Source organism: Vombatus ursinus, unplaced genomic scaffold, assembly GCF_900497805.2.
Source record: "Vombatus ursinus unplaced genomic scaffold, bare-nosed wombat genome assembly UNPS02014863.1, whole genome shotgun sequence".
NCBI classification, from domain to species: domain Eukaryota; kingdom Metazoa; phylum Chordata; class Mammalia; order Diprotodontia; family Vombatidae; genus Vombatus; species Vombatus ursinus.
Genome location: NW_020954641.1, coordinates 10,333,313 through 10,352,545, shown reverse-complemented (window position 1 = coordinate 10,352,545; position 19,233 = coordinate 10,333,313). Strand labels below are relative to the sequence as shown.

General features: G+C 42.1%; 1 protein-coding gene across 1 annotated transcript in view; it reads left to right on the top strand.

Annotated features, from left to right (window-relative positions):
- DOCK2 (dedicator of cytokinesis 2) overlaps positions 1 to 19,233 on the top strand; it is a 497,074-nt gene that overhangs the window by 437,932 nt on the left and 39,909 nt on the right. Inside the window, exons 34-36 of the mRNA XM_027841714.1 lie at positions 6,719 to 6,804; positions 17,546 to 17,702; positions 19,130 to 19,170. Coding sequence (XP_027697515.1) covers positions 6,719 to 6,804; positions 17,546 to 17,702; positions 19,130 to 19,170 — 284 coding nt within the window. The remainder of the gene's footprint in view (positions 1 to 6,718; positions 6,805 to 17,545; positions 17,703 to 19,129; positions 19,171 to 19,233) is intronic.

The window sequence follows — 19,233 nt, the reverse complement described above, 5'->3', positions numbered from 1 at the left end:
GAATTTTGTCAGAACTCTCCACTATGACCTGTCTGTCTTGAATAACCCTGCACAACATAGCCATAGTTTCATTGAGATATATGAGCCCCTCTGCCATAACAAGGTAGTGACCTAGGAGGGGCAATTAGGTTTTGCAAAGAGATATTTACTGATGTTTTGCATTGAACACTGAGTTTGAGCCCACACTCTCTCCAGGGATCAGTTATGTGCAGAGGAAAGAATAGGTTTAGGTTTGGGGGAAAGGGGATGTTTTATACCATCTGCTTTAAGGTTGAGTCCACAATGCCATTTAAACACTGTCAGTCCCTAGGACGAATAGGCTCAAACTTAAAGCGGTTGGTATAAAACATCTTCTCTAAACTGAGAGCACACTTTCCTTCCTACAAGCACTCTGTCCCTAAGAAAAATGGGCTCAATCTTGAAGCACAAAGAAACTGAGGCATGTATGTAGAGTGTTGTTGTTGTTCAGTAGTTTCAGTCGTGTCCAACTCTTCATGACCCTATTTGGGGTTTTCTGGACAGAGATACTAGAGTGATTTGCCATTTCCTTCTCCAGCTCATTTTACAGATGAGGAAACTGAGGCAAACAGGGTTAAGTGACTTACCCAGGGTCACATAACTAGTAAGTGTCTGAAACCAGATTGCAACTCTTAAAGATGAGTCTTTCTGACTTTAGATCTGGTACTCTATCCACTGTGCCACCAAGCTGCCCCTCATATGTAGAGTAAATGGGGCTAAAATGTACCTTTAGATCCCTGGCCTGAGAAGTCACTCCCTTGCCCAGCTGGACTAGCTTCTTAAAAGATTTGGTTTCCTGGCTGATGGGCCAACCTACTATTTGGTTGAGCTAATGAAGTTACTCCTCAGGACTAGGTCCTCATGAGCTTAGCGATGGCTGCTCATGGCTCCAGTGATCTCTGTTACCAATTCTTATTGATGAGGGGACCTCTGATGGTTTTTCCAACCTTTCAAAGCTCACAAAATCATAACATGGTGTTTCTGCTCTGGGTTTTGAATACTCATTTACCTAAGACTTGTTGAGTCGTTTTAGTCCTGTCTGATTCTTTGTGGCCCCATTTAGGGTTTACTTGGCAGAGATACTAGAATGATTTGCCATTTCTTTCTCCAGCTCATTTTGTAGATGAGGAAACTGAGGCAAACAGGGTTAAGTGACTTGCACAGGGTCACACAGCTAGTCAGTGTCTGAGGCTGGATTTGAATTCAGGAAGATGGGTCTTCCAAACTCTGGGCTTGGCACTCTGTGCACTATGGCACCACCTAGCAGACCCTAGCTAAGACTAGGGTAGAATAAATGCAAAAGCAGCAGAGGTGCCATGTGTTCCTGGACACATGGCAGCTGATTGGGGTAGCCTTCTAGTAGTTCATAGCAAGTAATGCTCTTCACTCAAAAACTTCCAGGGAAGGAATGGAAAGATTGTTACTTCAAATGTTTCATAAATACATTCAGCTCTAGCTCAGCCTCTACTGAGCCATCAGGTCTTCTAGCTCCTCAATCAAACAAAAGACTTTTCATCCTTACATTGTTTCTTATGAACCCCCAGTCACGCTTCACTGGAAACTAACTCCCCAGAGCTCTACTTCTTGGATTGATGGTAGGCAGAGAATATTGTACATTCTCTTCATGCATGCTCTAAGGACTGGGCTTTCATTGGTTTTCATTGGATTACAATGTGATCCAAATGAAAAGTTCTAATAGTCTCAAATATGTGGTAGCAGGAAGAATAGAAGGGGAAAATATAAGATTGAGCTTGGACATTGAATTGACAGAACTTGGCAGCTGTTTGGATGGGGGGGCGGGGCGTGAGTAAGAGGAATCCAAGATGACTCCTTGATTTTGAAACATAAGAACTAGATTGGTGTCTTGCCTCTGCTACTCACTATCTGCATGACCTTGGATGACTTACTTAGGTCTCAGTTTCCTCTTTTATGAAATGAATGGGTTGGACTGATCCCTAAGAACCTTTCTAAGGCTGACAGTTTTGATTCATCAGTATCTGTCAAGAGTGACTAAGAGAATTGTGGTCTAATTTATGGAAACAGGGAAGTTAGGAAGGAGTCCTGGTTTGGAGAAAAAAGATGATGAATTCATTTTTATACACTATGCAAGGAGTGGGGGGTTCCAACTGGGACATTAAAAGGTTGGCCAGTGGAATCAGCATGTCAAACAAATTCTTTGACAGCCTTAGAATACACATCCTAAGCATAACCAAGCAGCAGGTGGTTTCTTTGAATATGAGCAGACAGCTCTAGCCTTCAGTCGTGTCAACATAGGTTTATAGTTTAATTTCTTAAAAGTATTAGTTTAACTTTGATTTAATTGTTTCTTTTTGTAAAAAAAAAAAAAAAGAGGAAAAATAAATCCTTGTAACAACCCCCTCCCCCTCCTTAAATGCATCTGCCTTTTGTTAAAAATTTTATATATCTTTGTTAGATTTCCCTTCCCCTATCATTCATTCTCAACCATCTGTGGGCATATTCCAAAATTACTTTTCTTTACTGTGGGCTGATCAAATGGGTACCCATCTCTCTGACTAATGAAATAAAAGATTTTATGTAAAGCCTCACCTGGGGTTGGGTTGGGCCTTGTCCTCTGGCTCTTTTATCCCCAATAGCAGCCCCTCTCACCTTTCCCAAGGAGAAGAAGGGTCAGAGCCTCAACAAGCTTCAACAGCTTTGAGATCTGTGAGTCATTTCTCTTAAAAGCACCAGAAGCCTGAGCCATTTCTAGGCTTGGGACCAGGGGTAGGATACAAAATGCCCCACCAGGATCCAGAAGGAGGCTTTCAGCCTTGGCTAGCCAATGCACAATGGATGCTGAGTAACTCCCTCCCACTTCACCATGCAAGAACTGGTGCTGAGGTAGCTATTCTGTTATACAACCTACCAAGGGTTTCACAGTAGGGATAGTAAGGGCATGAAGGGTGAAGACTTCCCTGAGACAAGGACCCTGCCATGCCCTTAGCCCTGCTGTGCCTTTTGTTATCCCTTCTTACTGATTCAGCACAAACGAGAGGACTAGACATGGAGTTAAAAGACCTGAGTTGGCATCCCAGCTCTACCATTTATTTGTCAAGTCATCTAACCTTTCTGAGCTTCAGTTTCCTCATCTACAAAATGGAAATAATAAATAATATAGTATGATACCTACTTCCTAGGGCTTTGTTATGAGGATAGATCAAGATAATGCTATATAAAGCTCTTTGTAAACCTTACTTAAAATGCTATCTAAATGTAACTATTATCATCATTAATAATTATGATTACCCTCCTTACAGGGCTTTTGTAGGGATCAAATGAGATAATGGTTTGTAACAGGAAAATGTTCTACAAATGCAAGTGGGTAGTATTATTATCCCTGCTTTGTAGGATGATACCACTCATCCCGGGGTTATTGTTTCCTTCTGCAGGTTGGATTTGCCTTGCCTGTCTCTTTCCTTATGGTATTAGGGAGGGGGGAGACAGGTGGGAACTGAATGTTTTTTTGCAAATCCCAGGCTGCCCTGGTGAAGAGCAGCTCAGGCTGAACTCTAGCTTGAGAGATTTCCAACTGTGACCTGGACTTTCAGCTCCCTAGCAAAGACAGCCTAGGAATGGTTCAGAAGCAGCCAGTCTCTCTCTCTCTCTTTCCGCCAGCACCCTGTAATTTCCCCCCTAGGGGCTGCATTGTAGCCTCTAGACAGCTGCTTATTTACTCCATTCAGAGGGATGGGGGGTTGCTCCTTCCCCTCCCTGCTTGGCAAGGAAGGAACCACTTGTTATATGGTGGGAACATTCCAACCTTTTCTCGTGATCTATCCATATACAAGATCCAGGTTTTGTTTTGTTTTTCTCAGGAGACCTACTTTTTGGCTTCTATTATTTGGTAGTACAGCCTTAATGGTAACAATTGACATTAATAACCACCTGCCCTAAGCTTAGCTCTGGAGGGATCACACATTATGAGACAGAATCTCTCTTTGGTGAGTGTCACTGCCCAGAAATGTGACTGGCATTCAAAGCCCCCTACAAACTACCTCTCTAGCCTTCTCTGTCACTACTCCCCACACACACAATCCCTCCTCCTAGAATACTATGCAATCTGCCAAGAATTTCCTTCCCATCCCCTTTTTGCTAATCCAAATGCTCCTGGCCTTTTAAGGCTTAGCCCAAGTACCACCTCTTCCATTAACCTTCCTAGTTCCATTCAAACCACAGTGATCTCTCCCTCCTCTGAAATTCTAGAGGGACTTAAACAGATACCGCCTTATGTTGTTGGAGTAGTTATCTTTATATGTAGTTATTTTATCTTTCCAAAATAGACTGTAAACTTCTTGAGGGCAAGGACCTTGTCCTTTGGTTACATGTATTATCAATGCTTATCATAATATGCTCCCTATGTTTGATCCATTGATAATAATAAAAAAAATGAATGAATGGACTAATGATTTAGTCCATACTTAGGGGATTTGTATCCCCTAAGTATAGGGGATACAAATGGAAGAACAAGAGAGTCCCAGCCCTGAAGGAGCTCACATTCTATTGTCTAAAGAGACAATACCCATAGGGGAATGCTGGACAAGGAGGGTTGTTTTGGTTTGAGAAGTCATAGGCATAATAAGTGAAACAATAAGGCAGTCAGTTAAGTCCTTTTGAATCTGAGTAGTATTGATTTGATTACAGTTCCTAAAGCAAGAAGTGGAAAGTATGTATATTGGGGGGTCGGGTTGAAGGGAAGGGAAACACACAGTGGTAGGGTAGGAAATGGCCAAGATGAAGAAGTATAATTAATATTGGAGAGGGGGTAGCTCAATAATAGAAAGCCGCACAGCTCTAGGATGGGAATGCCAGGTTGGAGGGTGCAGCACCATCCTAAGTCTGACAGTAGAGGCCAGGTGACTTGGGTAAAAAGTATCAAGTTTCTCTGAAAGAGTCATAACTAGGAATTTTGACACCTAGAGCAAATTCAGTTGGTTAGGGAAGGATAGCACAGAAGACAAGAAGATAGTCCCACTGGGTGGAGGTAGGAGAGAAAGGAAATGGTAAGCAGACCTTGAAGGTCTCTTTGCATCTGTAAACAAATGAAACAAATAACTATTTAGCACCTCTTTGGAGGCTGATAGAATAAGCTGCTGAATTTCTGCAACAACAGTCTTATTCTTCTTTTGTCCCTTGACCATGACCTCTACATCTCGTCTTTTCAATTTAAGCACTTTTTTCTGTCAGTCTTCCTGCTGGCACAGTGGTAGGCTGTTCATGGCCAAAGGTGAGTCTTGGGAGAGAGGTAGTACCCTTATATGTCTTTCCCCCTCAGGTGTTGGGTTAGGACAAAACCTTGGTGACCTTGCCTTGGTTAGAGACCTTTACTCTGTCTTGAGGCTCTTAATTGAGCCCCAAAGGCTCTCTCTTTAAGAATCTATCCAAGGGTAAGGAGAATTCATTTCTCTAGTGGAGAGCTCTCTCAGAACCTCCTCTCTATCCCAGAGTGCTGTCCTCTGCCCCTAAGAATAAAATAAACCTAAAATCATCCCTTTCCTTTCCTGGTCCTCCTCTCAGCTTTCCTGGCAGCAGGCAAAATGTGCTTCAAAATCAATCATTCAACCAATAAGCATTTATTAAGTGCTTACTATTTGTCAGGCATTGCACTAGGTCCTGGAGATACAAAGTCATCAGATATTATGGGTGTTTAGGATTGGATTGCAAAGGCAATAATGTTCCAATAGGACTGCCTGGCCTATAGCAACAATCATTATGGTCATAATAAAAACAGATTATATTTTATCATGCTTTAAGGCTTATAAATAAACACTTTCATTGTGAGGTAGGTGGGGCAAGTATACTCATCCTCTCTTTAAAGGTGAAGAAACCAAAGCGCTAAGGGTTTAAATGACTTGCCCTCAATTAAGTTCAGAACCAGAACAAGGATGCAGATCTTCTAACTCCTGGTCGGCTGGTTGTTTCCCTAGAGTAGGTGGCTCTGAATAGAATCTGAGAGTCCATGTCAGGATAGAACAATATGCTATCATGAAATGAGGGGATTAGACCAAAGACCTGAAGAAATGAAAGCCTCATGAACCAAATGTACACTGTATGCAGTGAGCTTTGCACAGGGACTATCATCAGTAGAAAAATAGATATTGACCCTGCACCCAGGATGCTTAGAATCAGAAAGGGCTTAGAATCTCAAGAGACATGGGTTCAAATCCTATCTCTAATGGGCAAGTCACTTAGCTTTTCTGGGCCTGAGTTTCCTCATTTGTACAATGGGGATAATAATACCTGTAGCACCCACCTCTTAGGGTTGTTGGGAGGATCATATGAGACTATGCATATAAGGTGTTTTGCAAACCTGAGAGCATTACATAAATGATAGCTATAATCATGATTGCTTTTTTGGTGGGCATCATAACACATACTGTTTTGTTTAATGCTAGAATATAATGTAAAGTGACCCTTCCAGAAAAAAAAAAAAAGTTTTTGAGTTAGTCATGATCTCAAATCTTGGTGATGCTTATGGAGAATGACCTTGAAACTGTGAAGCCATGACAGCTTTCAGGCCAGGTTGCCAAGCAGTATGGCAGGACCATCCTTGCTTTCTGGATGACCCACAGGTCCTCTCCATTCTTGTTCAGGCTGGGTGGTCGCAGGGGTACCCTGAAGCCAAGAACTTGCCCTTGAGACTGATATATTTTCTTTCTTTTGAACTCCACCACCATTACAGTTTGAAAACGAAATCATCCTCAATTTGGACCATGAAGTGGAAGGAGGACGTGGTGATGAGCAATACATGCAACTGCTGGAGTCTATGTAAGTCTCAGTCACAGGGAGTGGGTGAGTCTATGGGGAAGAACCCTGAGGCTCTACTGTGAATCAAACTTATACATTATCTTGAGGGACCTGTAGTGGGAATCTTCTGCTCAACCTGAGGATCTGCTTGATGGTTTTCTCTCACAGGCTGGGATTAGGGAGATTCCCATGAAGGTCTCACCATGTCACTTCCCTACTCCATAAATTCCACTAGCTCATTATTAATTCTGGGATCAAGTATAAAATCATCTGTTTGGTTTTTAAAGCCTTTCACAACCTGTTCCCTTTTTTACCTTTCTACTTTTCTTAGAATTTATTCCCCTCCATGTACTTTATGATCTAGCCACATTGGCCTTCCTGTTCCTCACATTTGACACACTATCTCCTAACCATCTTCCTTTTTACAGGCTGTCCCTCATGCCTGGAATGCCCTCCCTCCTTGTTTCTACCTCCTGGCTTTGCTGGCTTTCTTCAAGACTCAGCTCAAACCCCACTTCCTGTAAGAGGCCTTTAATAAATGCCTGTTGACTGACTGACACTTTTGTCTCACAAGAGAAGCCATTCTCCATTAGTTATTGAAAGATCTAGATCAGAGGTGTCAAACACAGGGCAGCCCACATGATGGCCTACAATCGCATCAGATTAACATGTAATTGGAATATATTTAACAAAATAGAATATAAATAATGTTAATATGTGGTTTTCTAAGTCAACGTGCAGCCTGCAGGTTCTATTTGAAATTGACACTATTTGTCTAGATGACAAAGGAAAGTCTAGCCTTGGGGTCTGAGCCAAGGTGTTCATACTTGGGGAAAGTTTTTTTGGGAGAGATGTGTCTAAGATGATTAAAACCTTCTTTCTCAGAGCCCCTAAAGTCCAGTCCAGGGGTAAGGAGCCTGCCTCCTCAAGGCCACATGTGGCCTTCTAGGTCCTTAAGTCCTTCTGACTGAGTCCAAGTTTTGCAGAACAAATCCTTTTGTTAAGAAGATTTGTTCTATGAAGTTTATATTCAGTCAAAGAGGCACATTTGAGGACCTACAGGGCCACGTATGGCCTCAAAGAGACAGGTTCTCCACCCCTGATCCAGTCTAAGCCTCCCTAACGTAGAGATGATCTTTTCCTATATTTATGCCTAGTCTTCCTGATTAGACAGTAAGATCCTTGAGGGCAGGAATATGTCTTACAAATCATTTTCCCCACATAGCCTATAGACTAGAGCCTTCCACTAGTAGATGCTTAATAAATAATTAAATGATTTAGTCATTATTATTCCCAAGAACTTTTGAAACCTTTTGCCTCAGGGGAAGAAAGAAGGCATAATGGAGAGAATGTGCATTAGATCTCTTTACTAGCTAGCATGCTTGTACTAGTTAAATTTTCTTCTCTGATGTCAGAAGAGATCCGAATTTCTGTGGAAATCCAAACTGTACTTTCCCCATCTGCTAAAAGTTCTTGGAGATAGAAAAGAAGGAATAAGGGGCTATTATGGTTGAGTGGATAGAGGCATAATCTTGGATTCTGGAAGACTTAGGTTCTGACACCTACTAGCTATGTGAGCAAATTGTTTTACCTCTTGGTGCCTCTAACAACTTTCTAAAACCGTATATAAGTTATGGATGAACTGGTGATTGACCTCTGCTAATTGGAGGAAGCTTCCAGACTGGTAGTTCCAACAGTGATAAAATCACAGGTTCATATCCCCCGTGAACAAAACAAGGACAATAATACTGATCATCTCTACATCACCATGTTGTTGCATGGCCCAGAGGAGAAAATGTATACCAAGTGCTTTACAGACTTTAAGTGCTGTATAAATGTCAATTATTATTATTAAGAGGTGATTATTACAATCCTTAAAGAAGTTGAGTCGACAAGGTTCAATAAAAAGAATGTTGGTGTTGGAGGCAATGGACTTTGATTCAAATCTGGGTTCTGCCTTTTGTTACTCATGTGGCCTTGGGCAAATCACTCTTTAACTTCTCTGGGCCTTAGTACCCCGTCCTCTGTAAAATGGGAGGGCTAGATTAGCTGACCTTAAAGGTCACTTTGCAGTTCCAAGTCTCTGATCCTATAAGGTAAATAGCCATTTAGCAAGTCACTTGTTTGGAGACTGACAGAACAGAGTGCTGAATTTCCACAATGATACCAATTTTCATGGCCTCTTGACCATGGTCCCTACATCTCTTCTTTTCAGAGCCAGCTGTTCTCTCAAAAAGCTTTCCTCCTGGCCAAGCCTGCTTCATGGAGCTCTCCATTGTTAGGAACACATAGAGAAAGGCCCCTGCTCAGACCTACAGCAATTCTGGACTTAAAAAGTGCTTGTGTGAGGCTATGCTGAAATTTTTAGCAGATGTCATGGAAGGATTCCTGATGGAACACTAGTCTAGACAATTGAATTTATTGCCCATGGCTGTATTCTACATCTGGAAAAAAAAATCACTGTGGATTATAAGACAATTGGTGGATTATAAAACAGTGAAAAGGAAAGAAAGAATAGCCCAGAGATTTAAATGACATCAGCAGGAAAGAAATTAAAATGTGGAAATGTTAGCATAAAGCAGTCCCCCTGCACCCCCTCCCCACACACATTATAAAGGCCAAAAGAGAAAAGACAGTATGATTTACATAAGGAAGTCAATATTGCCATAGTAGATCTATGGTCCATCTAGTCTCTGTGGGAGTCATGAAATGATAGACTGCAGAAGAGCATGTCAGTTGTCCTTGGTAGGAGGTGGCAGAGGACTGTGAAAATAGCTATGGATTGGTAGCCAAAGGAGTTGGGTTTGAATCCTGGTTCTTCCACTTTTCCCCTGTGAAATCTTAGGTAAGTTTCATTACCTTTATGGACCTCAAATTCCTCATTTATAAGATGAAGGGATTAAACTATATGGCCTCAAAGTTCCCTTCTATTTTTAAACCTGTGAATTAGGGTTGTCTGGTGGCTATTCCTCACCTGAAATCTTTGGTTGAATCATTTTTTTCTATGCCCTTCCTAAACCTGTTTCATCTTATAACAAGCCAAGCTTCTGATGTGAAAGTGCCTATTGTTCAGGAATATCACACAAAGAAGACCAGAGTGATCGATCAGATCCCTGCAAGGAAATGCTGATCTTGGAGGAGGCCAGCCTTAGCAGTATCCATTCCCTCTCCTCATCCTCTCTGAGCACAGGGCTCATTAAATTTGTTAGAATGCAAATGATTTTCCTGCAGTAGGAGAATTCAACACCCCCCCGTCTCTGGTGAATACTAAGATTGATTGTCCAGAGGAAAATGGTGACATTTTGCCTCAGTCAATATTTATCTCTTGAGACCATATACATTAAAAACATTCTAAATATTGACCAAGAACAAGACTATAAGTATCATCAGCACTTTGGGTTTTTAAAAGGAGACAGGAATATATCCAAGCCCAAAAGCTGTCAGCAGGTGAATTTTTATTAAAAAAAAAAATTCTTTCTTGAAGAAAGGATTATTCATAATGAGAAAAAGGTGATAATAGGCCTGAGAAATCAGAGACACAATTCGTTATTTCTCCCCAGAAACAGCATTTTTGGACATCCTCCACAAAGCATACCAGTATCCTTGCCAAGAGTTCAGACCACAGTACAAAATTCCCAAGGGCTGAGGGCACTGCTACTCCTTCCTCACCTAGAAAAATGCAGACCTTTCAGTTTATCTACTCTCCTTTCCTCTCTACCCCCCATTACTATCTAAGACTGTTTCACCCTGAAGAAAGCTGGACATCAGAATTAGCTGGAGTCCTGAGTTAGGTATTGGTTAGCAGTTCAGTTGATTGGTTAACACTTAGGTTCCAGTAACCCCGAGTCAAGAATAAAGGTACATTAGTAGCTCTTGGGCCAGGCCTACAAGCACACCCTGATGGAGTAATTCCACTGGTCTTTTTCTTCAGGACAAGGGCTAGTTATAATATTCCTCCAGGTTGTGCCAGCATGCCAGCCATCCTCCTCCCTTGCCCTCATCTGGGAATTCAAGCCCATGGTCAAGAATTCTTGGTAGAGATACATCTCTCCCCATTCAGCAGTCTACTTGGGTCTCAGGGAATTTGTAACTGACTTACACATGTGTATCTTGCTACTGGTTCCTGTATTGGCCATAAAAATGACTGCTCCCTAACCCTATATAATCATCTCCCAATATTTCAAGGAAAGGTATGGTCAGGATCCTACCAGAAATCTGAGGGGAGCTGATGAGAGGAACCACATCTCAGTCCTAAAAATCCCCATTCCTCCAGTAGCAAGATTCATAAGATCATAGATTTAGAACTGGAAGGGACCTTAGAGGTCATCTGATCCAACCCCCTAATTTTACGGATAAGGAAACTGAGGCTTCGAGAAGTTAGGTGGCTTGCCCCAGGCCATACAGGTATTGCCGTTTAGTCAGTCAATAAAATTTCATTAAGCACTTACTAGATGCCCTGCACTCGGTTAAGCCCCAGAGATGCAGAGAAAGGTAAAAAATATGGTCCCTGCCCTCAAGGAGCTCGCATTCTAGTAAGAGAGACAACCTACAAACAACTGTACACTCAAGATATATACAATGTCAATGTTAATTTCAAAGGAAAGGGTCCTTTGCCCAAGGTGAGATTTAAGCTGAGTGTTGAAGGAAGCCAGGGAGTGCAAGAGGCAAAAGTAAGGAGGGGTTACATTCTGGTCATGGCTGGCAGCCCTCCCAGCCACCATCTGGTAGCTATCCCTCCATTCCCACCATCCCCACCTCTTCATGGATCACCTTGTATTTACTTATCTGTGCACATTCTCTTTCTCTTTACAGAATGTAAGCTTGCTGAGGGCATCATTGTTTTGTTTTTGCCTTTGTATCCCCAGCACTTAACACAGAGCCTGGCTTATAAGTAGCCACTTAATAAATGTCTGTCTGCTGATTGATGATCAATCAAATGATTGATTGACCTGGATCTCAGTGTTATAGGCACTGACAGTGGAGTTAGGGGTCAGTGAAGGAAGACAGAAATATGCTGTTGTTGGGAGGCTAAGCTAGGTAAGAGAGAGAGAGAGGGTAGAAATCAGTAACCTGGAAGGTCATTAGAAACCTAAGAGGATAGGAATAGGGGCTGAGGTCTGTGATTTCATTGGTATAGAGAACTCTTAGGTGAATCAGTCAACCAATCAGTCAGCTGCTATGTACCAGGCATTGTGCTAAGCATTGAGGATAGAAAAGAAGGCCAAACACACACACACACACACACACACACAAAAAGTCCCTGCTCAGAAGGAGCTCACAGGCTAATGGAAAACCCCTTTTGTCCATGCAGGTCAGCACCTCTGCACCTTAGTGTCTGAGAGCAGTGACATCAAACTCAAGTAGAAACAGGCCATTCGGCTGTTCATAAGGATCCCTACAAGCCACATGTTGACTCAGAAAACATTAACATTATTTGTACTTGACTATATTTTTTTTAGGTTTTTTATTTTACTTTTCAACATGAGGCAGTTGGGGTTAAGTGACTTGCCCAGAGTCACACAGCTACTGAGAGTTGTGGATTTGAGGCCAGATTGGAACTCAGGTCCTCCTGACTCCAAGGCCAGTGCTCTATCCACAGTGCCACCTAGCTGCTCCTATATTTTTTATTTATTGTGTAAGGTATTTCCCAGTTATATTTTTATCTGGTTCGGTGCTTGGGAGTTTTGTGGGCTACATTGGCCTCAGTGGCTACATGTTTGATACCTTTATCTTTAGAGGGTTGCCTAGGAGATCACTAGGCAGCTAAATAATCTTGCCCAGGTTCACACAACCCATATGTGTCAGATGGAGACTTTGAACTCAGTTCTATTCAGTATACTACACTTTCTCTCAATTAATAGTCCAAACCACACATAAATTGAAGGTCAGTTAGAAATCATATAAGCAGGGCACACACATGTCCTGGAGGTCAAAGCAGTTTATCTTATACTCTTCTTCTTGGGGTGGGAATCAGTTCAAAAGCTTAGATCTAGAATGTGGAAGCAGTGTCATAGTTAGACCTGATCAAAGAGAGTGTGTAGATGGAAACGAAGGGCAAACTCTGATAAGGATCACCTATTCTCTTGTCTGTCCTTATTGAAACTGCTGGCAAAAAGATATTGTTCTTCCTATCTTCCATCAGTAGGTAATGTGCTTGAAATGGCAAGAATGGAGTGTGATAGGATTGGAAAGAGATAATAGAAATAGATATGGAGTAGCCACAGGGGGACATGCAGCTCTCCACCCAGGGGCTCAGTCACAGAATCTTCAGAAGGGGAGAGACCTGAAAGTTTCAGTCTATCTCATACCTGCTACATAACTGCCTTCCTTCAACAACAAAGGTGATCACTATTCTTCTTAGCTGCAGAATCAGAAGTAAGCAAGGAGGGCATAGATATGAAAGTGCAGGCCCTCAGATGGTAACAGCACCCTGCCAGTAGTTGGAAGCGACCAAGCTAGTCTGAATTAGTGAAGGAAAGAGAATAAAGATATCATTGGCAGTGATCAAGAGGAAAAGCCCCCAGTTTACCCAGATTAGATGAGACAAGAGAGTAATGACACCAGCTGGGGAAGTAAGAATAAAGTTCCAAACTAGTATGAGTCAGAAGCTAGACAAGCCCCAATGCCAATATGAACAGCAAGGGCAGATAGTATCTGTGCTTAATGGTAGTCATCTTTGGTGGGCATGGGGGAAGGAAGAAAAAAGAAATTTATATGACAATTTTGCTGTATATTTAAAAAGAATAGCAAGTTGAGCATAGTAGATTGGCAGTTTCATGTACAATCATATTTTTATTGTAATGTGTTATGCTTGTTTTATTCAATAAGTTAAATTTTTTAAAGTAAGTTATAAAATAAAAAAAAAGAGTATTAGGTTTCAGGTCAGAGGACCTGGGGTCCAAATTCAGCTCCACTACTTGATGATCTGTGTGACCTTGGGAAGCTCATAGCCCCTCTGGGCCCCAGTTTCTTCCTCCGTAAAATGAAGTCAGACCAGGCAAACTCTAAGTTCGACTTAAAACTCATGTGGCTCATAAGTCATTATGGATGACCTGAGGAGTCCCATAAGTTGTATCAGATAACCAGAAGAGAAACAATAATGTTAAAACTGCAGTTGGGAGCAATAACACAGCTTAGAATGGTGAACAACTTGTTCCCTTGTTCTGTTGTTGTCTTTGAGCAATGTAGGTACCATATTTAAGGGGATGATCAGCCTGCCCTATAGGCCCTTGGATTCTACTAGGGTGTCATTGACCTATTTACTCTTAAGCAACTTTTAGATCAGAGAATCAAAGCACATTATCTGGGTAAATGGGAGACCATCAAGGACCTTGGATCATTACCTCCGCCACCCACACACTCATTCCTTGTAGTTTTATTTTTTGATTCTTTCCCTAATAGAGTCAGGGAACTCAGTCTATGACATGAGACAACTATTTATGCATTGGATTCCATCAGTACACTCTAATTCAACTGGAAACCAATCATATCCCTTGGCACTGTGCTCATCTTTCTAGAGGGCTCTTGATGGTGGTTGCTGTATGAGTGGAAACCAACAAGTTGTTAGGTGATTAATTACCTCTACCTCCTATGAGACAGAATAGGAGACAAAAGGTACAGTATCAATCCAAGCCCACTCTTCCATTCTAGTCTTAGGGGCTTGAGGAAAAACATTAAGTTAGTTCCCCCAAAGTACTCCCATCAGTCTCTCCATTACTGGGCCAATGAGAATAGCTTTCTCTTCTCAGTCTTTGCCAGGAGAGGTTCCCCAAAGATCCATCTCCAGCCGTCTTTAGATTATAGGTCACAGAGACTCTAGTCTAGAGCACTTCTCCCCACCCCCTCTACCAACCCCTGTTGCCAAGCACTGAGGGTCCCATCTCTGGGATTCTTCGTCCCTCCCAGGAAGGCGGTGGAGGATCACAAATCAAAGCCTATGAGATACTTGGCAAGTATAAAAACCTCATTATCTTTGTCACTGGGGTAGAAAGGGGAAGGTGAGCTGGTAGTGTGAGTCATTTGGAAGGAAGCACACACAAAATGTGGAGTGAGACCAAGCTTTGTTTAAATCACAGGTTGATTTGCATCATGCTGTTGTGAGACTAAGAGCAGGTGCTTTCCCTGTAGGGAAGATGCATTTGTCTGATCACAGCAACAGACTGGAAGGCCATCTCTCTGTAGCCCAGCTTGTCTCATGGGGGCCAAATGAATATCTGAGGTCCCTGTCTTTCAAATGCTTCCAGGTGTCTCTAGGACCCAAACTGGTCACAGAGATAGCAGCAGCTCGAACCTGCTGAGTATGGCTGATGGGATTTCTATGTCTCCTGAATATATGTGTAATATTGCCCTATGGAAAAACACTAAACATGAGTGTGTGGGTGGTGGAGGTAATGATCCAAGGTCCTTGATGGTCTCCCATTTACCCAGATAATGTGCTTTGATTCTCTGACCTATGAGTAGTGTATTGAAAAGAGCTCTCTAAGTGGAAGAGAAGGGGCCTAGGTTATAGACTTAATTTCTTATTAAGTATTATTCTTAAAAGAATAAATAAATAATATTTGTAGTTGCAAGTACTGAAGAGCTGTATAGCTGATTCCAAGTCACAGGACCTCACTATGTCTCATTTAAATGGTGTAGTGGAGAGAGTATTGATTTGGGAGTCAGCACACATACCTGGGTTCTACTCCTAAATCTACCACCAGCTCTGTGACCTTGGACAAGTCCCTTTCCCTCCCCAAGCCTCTTTTTCCCTAGTCTAAACAATAAGAGAGTTGGACTAGATGACCTCTGTGACCTTTTCCAGTCTTGGCATTCTATGATTCTAGAATTATGTCTAGAAAATGGGAGTGAGGAGACACACACACTTATAGATACTATTTAAGGTCTACCTTATAGGTACTGTAGGGGTCTTTTCTGAAAACAGATGTGAAAGTGTTTGAGGAAGCTAAAAGTATAGTGTAAATTTAAAGTGTAATTGTTATTAGGCAGGGAGTGGGATATATGCCACCCCAACTGTACAACTAGTTGAACCTCACAAAGCAGGGCAATTGTGATCAGTTCCAGGGGTGATATATTTGGAGAGATGCTGACAAGCTGGATCAGACTCAGAGATGGGCAGCCAGGATAGCCAGTGAGCAGGACACTGTAAAGGAACAGTGATAATTAGCCTAGAGAAGAGGAGAACTAGAAGGGACAGGATAGCTGTCCTCAAGTATTTGGATGGCTGTCATGAAGAAGAGGGATTGGGCTTGTTTTTCTTGGCCCCAGAGAATAGAACTAAGAGTAATGGGGGTGAAGATGCAGGGAAGCAGGTTTTGGTTCAATAGAAGAAAAAAACTTCTTAATGATCAGAACTAACTAAAAGTTGAATGGGAGATAATAAGTAAAGAAATGATAGCAATAATAACAACCAGTTCATAATATGATATGATGTATGATATGATATGATATGATAACATACTTTACAAATATTATCTCATTTGATCTTGGGAAGTGAGTGGTAGGTATTGCATTCCTATTCAGTGTAGATGATGATGATGATGATGATGATAATGATGATATCTAGCATTTATATATTACTTTTTAAGATTTGCAAAGTGTTTCACAAATATTATTTGGATTTGTCCTCACCATAGTCTTGTGGGAGGTGCTATTATTATATCTAGTTTAGGAAACTGAGGCAGGCAGAGGTTAAATGACTAACCCAGAGTCATAAAGCTAGTAAATGTCTGGATTTAAACTCAGGTCTTCCTGAGTCCAGGTCCAGCACTCTATCCACTATGCCTCCTAGGAACTTAGATGACTAGTTGCTGATGTTTCTGTAGAACAGACAGCTGTCTAGGTAGAGGTTGACCTACATAACCCTTCAGGTTCCTCCCAACTCAGAGAATCCCTGATTCTGTGAGCATGTGGGGAAGAATGAAGTGCCCCCTACCTATCCTGCTGCCTCAGGAGGAGGCTAGCCTCATAAGACAGGGCCTTCTCCTCCCTACTTCCTGACAGGGCTGGCTTGACACTTCTGTAGCAACATTTCTTAATTTTTCAATAGAAGAAAAAACAAATATTACTTGGGCTTCTCAGATCAAGGGAACAGAAGAGTGTTTGAGCCTCCTCAGAAGATATTAGATGGCAATCAGCACAGCCTTACTCCATTGCAGGGCTTCGTGAAGGGAATTAATAGCATCCCTATGTCTATGAGAGCATCTAGTAGGACTTCTAGTAGGGGAGCATCATTATATACTGGATTTCTGCTAAATTTATCATGCTCCCCATTGTCAGTGACCTACTGTCAGGAAGCACTTCCTGATGGCTAGCTTAAATCTCTCATGTCACAGATGCGTCCTGTGTCCTAATTTCTATCAGTCAGCTGACAAGCATTTAGTAAGCACCTGCTGTGTTCCAGACACCTTACTAGGTACAGAGGATACAAAACAGAAATACAAAAATAAAACCATCTTTGCAGTCAATCAACTTATACTCTGTTGGAGGAAACAACATGTTGTGAATATGAAACATGTCTGAGCACAAAATATATGTTTTGTATTTCCTATAAAAAGGCTTTCTTTCAGAATGGGTCTTTAATCTGCTAATCTCCCTTACGGGGATTATAAATCCAGCAGCTCAGTTTTCATGGCCTAATTCCATCTATTCTGGTGCTGTCCCAGCTGCCCTCTTCCTCTCCTCCTAGCCCCCACAGGCCTCCATCAAAGTCATTTGCTTTCATCTGGCTCCGAGATCATTTCCCTTTCTCTTCTGCTTGCAGATTGGTAGAGTGTGCTGAGCATCACCCAAGCATTGCCAAGTCTGTGGAGAACTTTGTAATTCTTGTCAAAGGCCTCCTGGAGAAGCTGTTGGATTACCGGGGTGTGATGACTGATGAGAGCAAGGACAACCGCATGAGCTGCACAGTGAACTTATTGGTATGTCAGCCTACCCCAGCCCATCCCACTGAGAACCCAGCAAGGGCTTCAGATGCTAGGGAACTTTATTGTAGAGAACCCAGCTAAGGCTTCAGGTATCCAGGGACCTTACTGTGGAGAAACTAGCTAGGGCTTCAGGTGCTGGGGAACCTTCCTGTGAGAACCCAGCTGAGGCTTCAGGTATTGGGGAAACTTATAGTGGAGAACCCAGCGAAGGTGTCAGGTGCTGGGAGCCTTCCTGTGGAGAACCTGGCTAAGGCTTCAGGTGCTGGGATCCTAATTGTGGAGAACCTAGAAAGGGCTTCAAGTGTTGAGGATCTCAGTGTGAAATTCTTTTGGGTGGCTCTAATTTTCTTCAAGTATGGATAGAATGATTGGCTGCCTTGGAACTTAATGGTTTCTGTTTTGGGGGGACATTCCCAGGTTTTTGTGTTCACCTAGGCCTCTCTCAGTCTAAATTTGTACTGAGTCTCTCTGAGTCCCAGCTCTACTACTAAAGAGCTGCATGACCTTGGGCAAAGCACTGCCTCTATCTGGGCTTGTTTCCTCATCTGTAGAATAAAGAGATGTTAGACTAAATGGCCTTGAAGTTCTTTTCAGCCTTAATATTCCATGACTCTGAGTCAGAGTGCAAACAAACAGTGACAAATTCTGTAGTAGAAAAAGCAGTGGATTAGGAGCCAGAGGGTCTAGATTCAAACACTGTCTCAGTTACAAATTACCTCTCTTGGGCAGGTCATTATACCCCATTCACTGAGCCTCAGTTTCCTCATTTGTAAAATGAGGGAGTTGAACTTTTGATCTTAAGTTTCTTTCTAGCTCTGACATTTTATGATCAAATGTCCCTAAGTTAAATTAGGCCTAGATTTTTGTTTATTTTTGAATTGATGGCAGCGTGGTACAACGGAAAACATGCTGGATTTGGACCCATAGGATCAAAGTTCAAGTCCTGGCCTACATGACCATGGACAAGTCATTTAACTTCTATAGGCCTCTTTAAAATGAGAAGAGTTAGACTTATAAATTTATGATCCTATGAATGAAGGGCCTTTAACAAAGTTTTTCTGGTTTATCAAATGTAAGCATTTTAGTTATGAAATCCCGTGGTTCCTAATTGCTTTGGGTGGTTTTTCTCTCTATGCTAAGAGCAGACTCCTGCATAAGGGATGTGATTCCTTCCACTGTCTCAGCAGAGCAAATCCTTAGGCAAACCTCAGAGATAACCTGCTCTTACCACCCAAATCCTAAGGTTGGAACTTCCTCCTTTCCTCACCTGGACAGTTGCTGGGTGGAGGAGGAGTCAGGGCGTGAGGAAAAGCTGTGTGGCAAGTGTAGGAGGGTAAGGCTGTCTTATACCAGGCCATGTACAGGAGCCTGATGCAGGCAAAGTTTAATACCCCAATCACTTTTGTTTTTCTTCCAAACAGAATTTCTACAAAGATAACAACCGAGAGGAGATGTACATAAGGTAAGACCATTAGCCTCAAGACTCATCAGTGCTAGGATCTTGGTTTCATTGTTGGATGTCAGG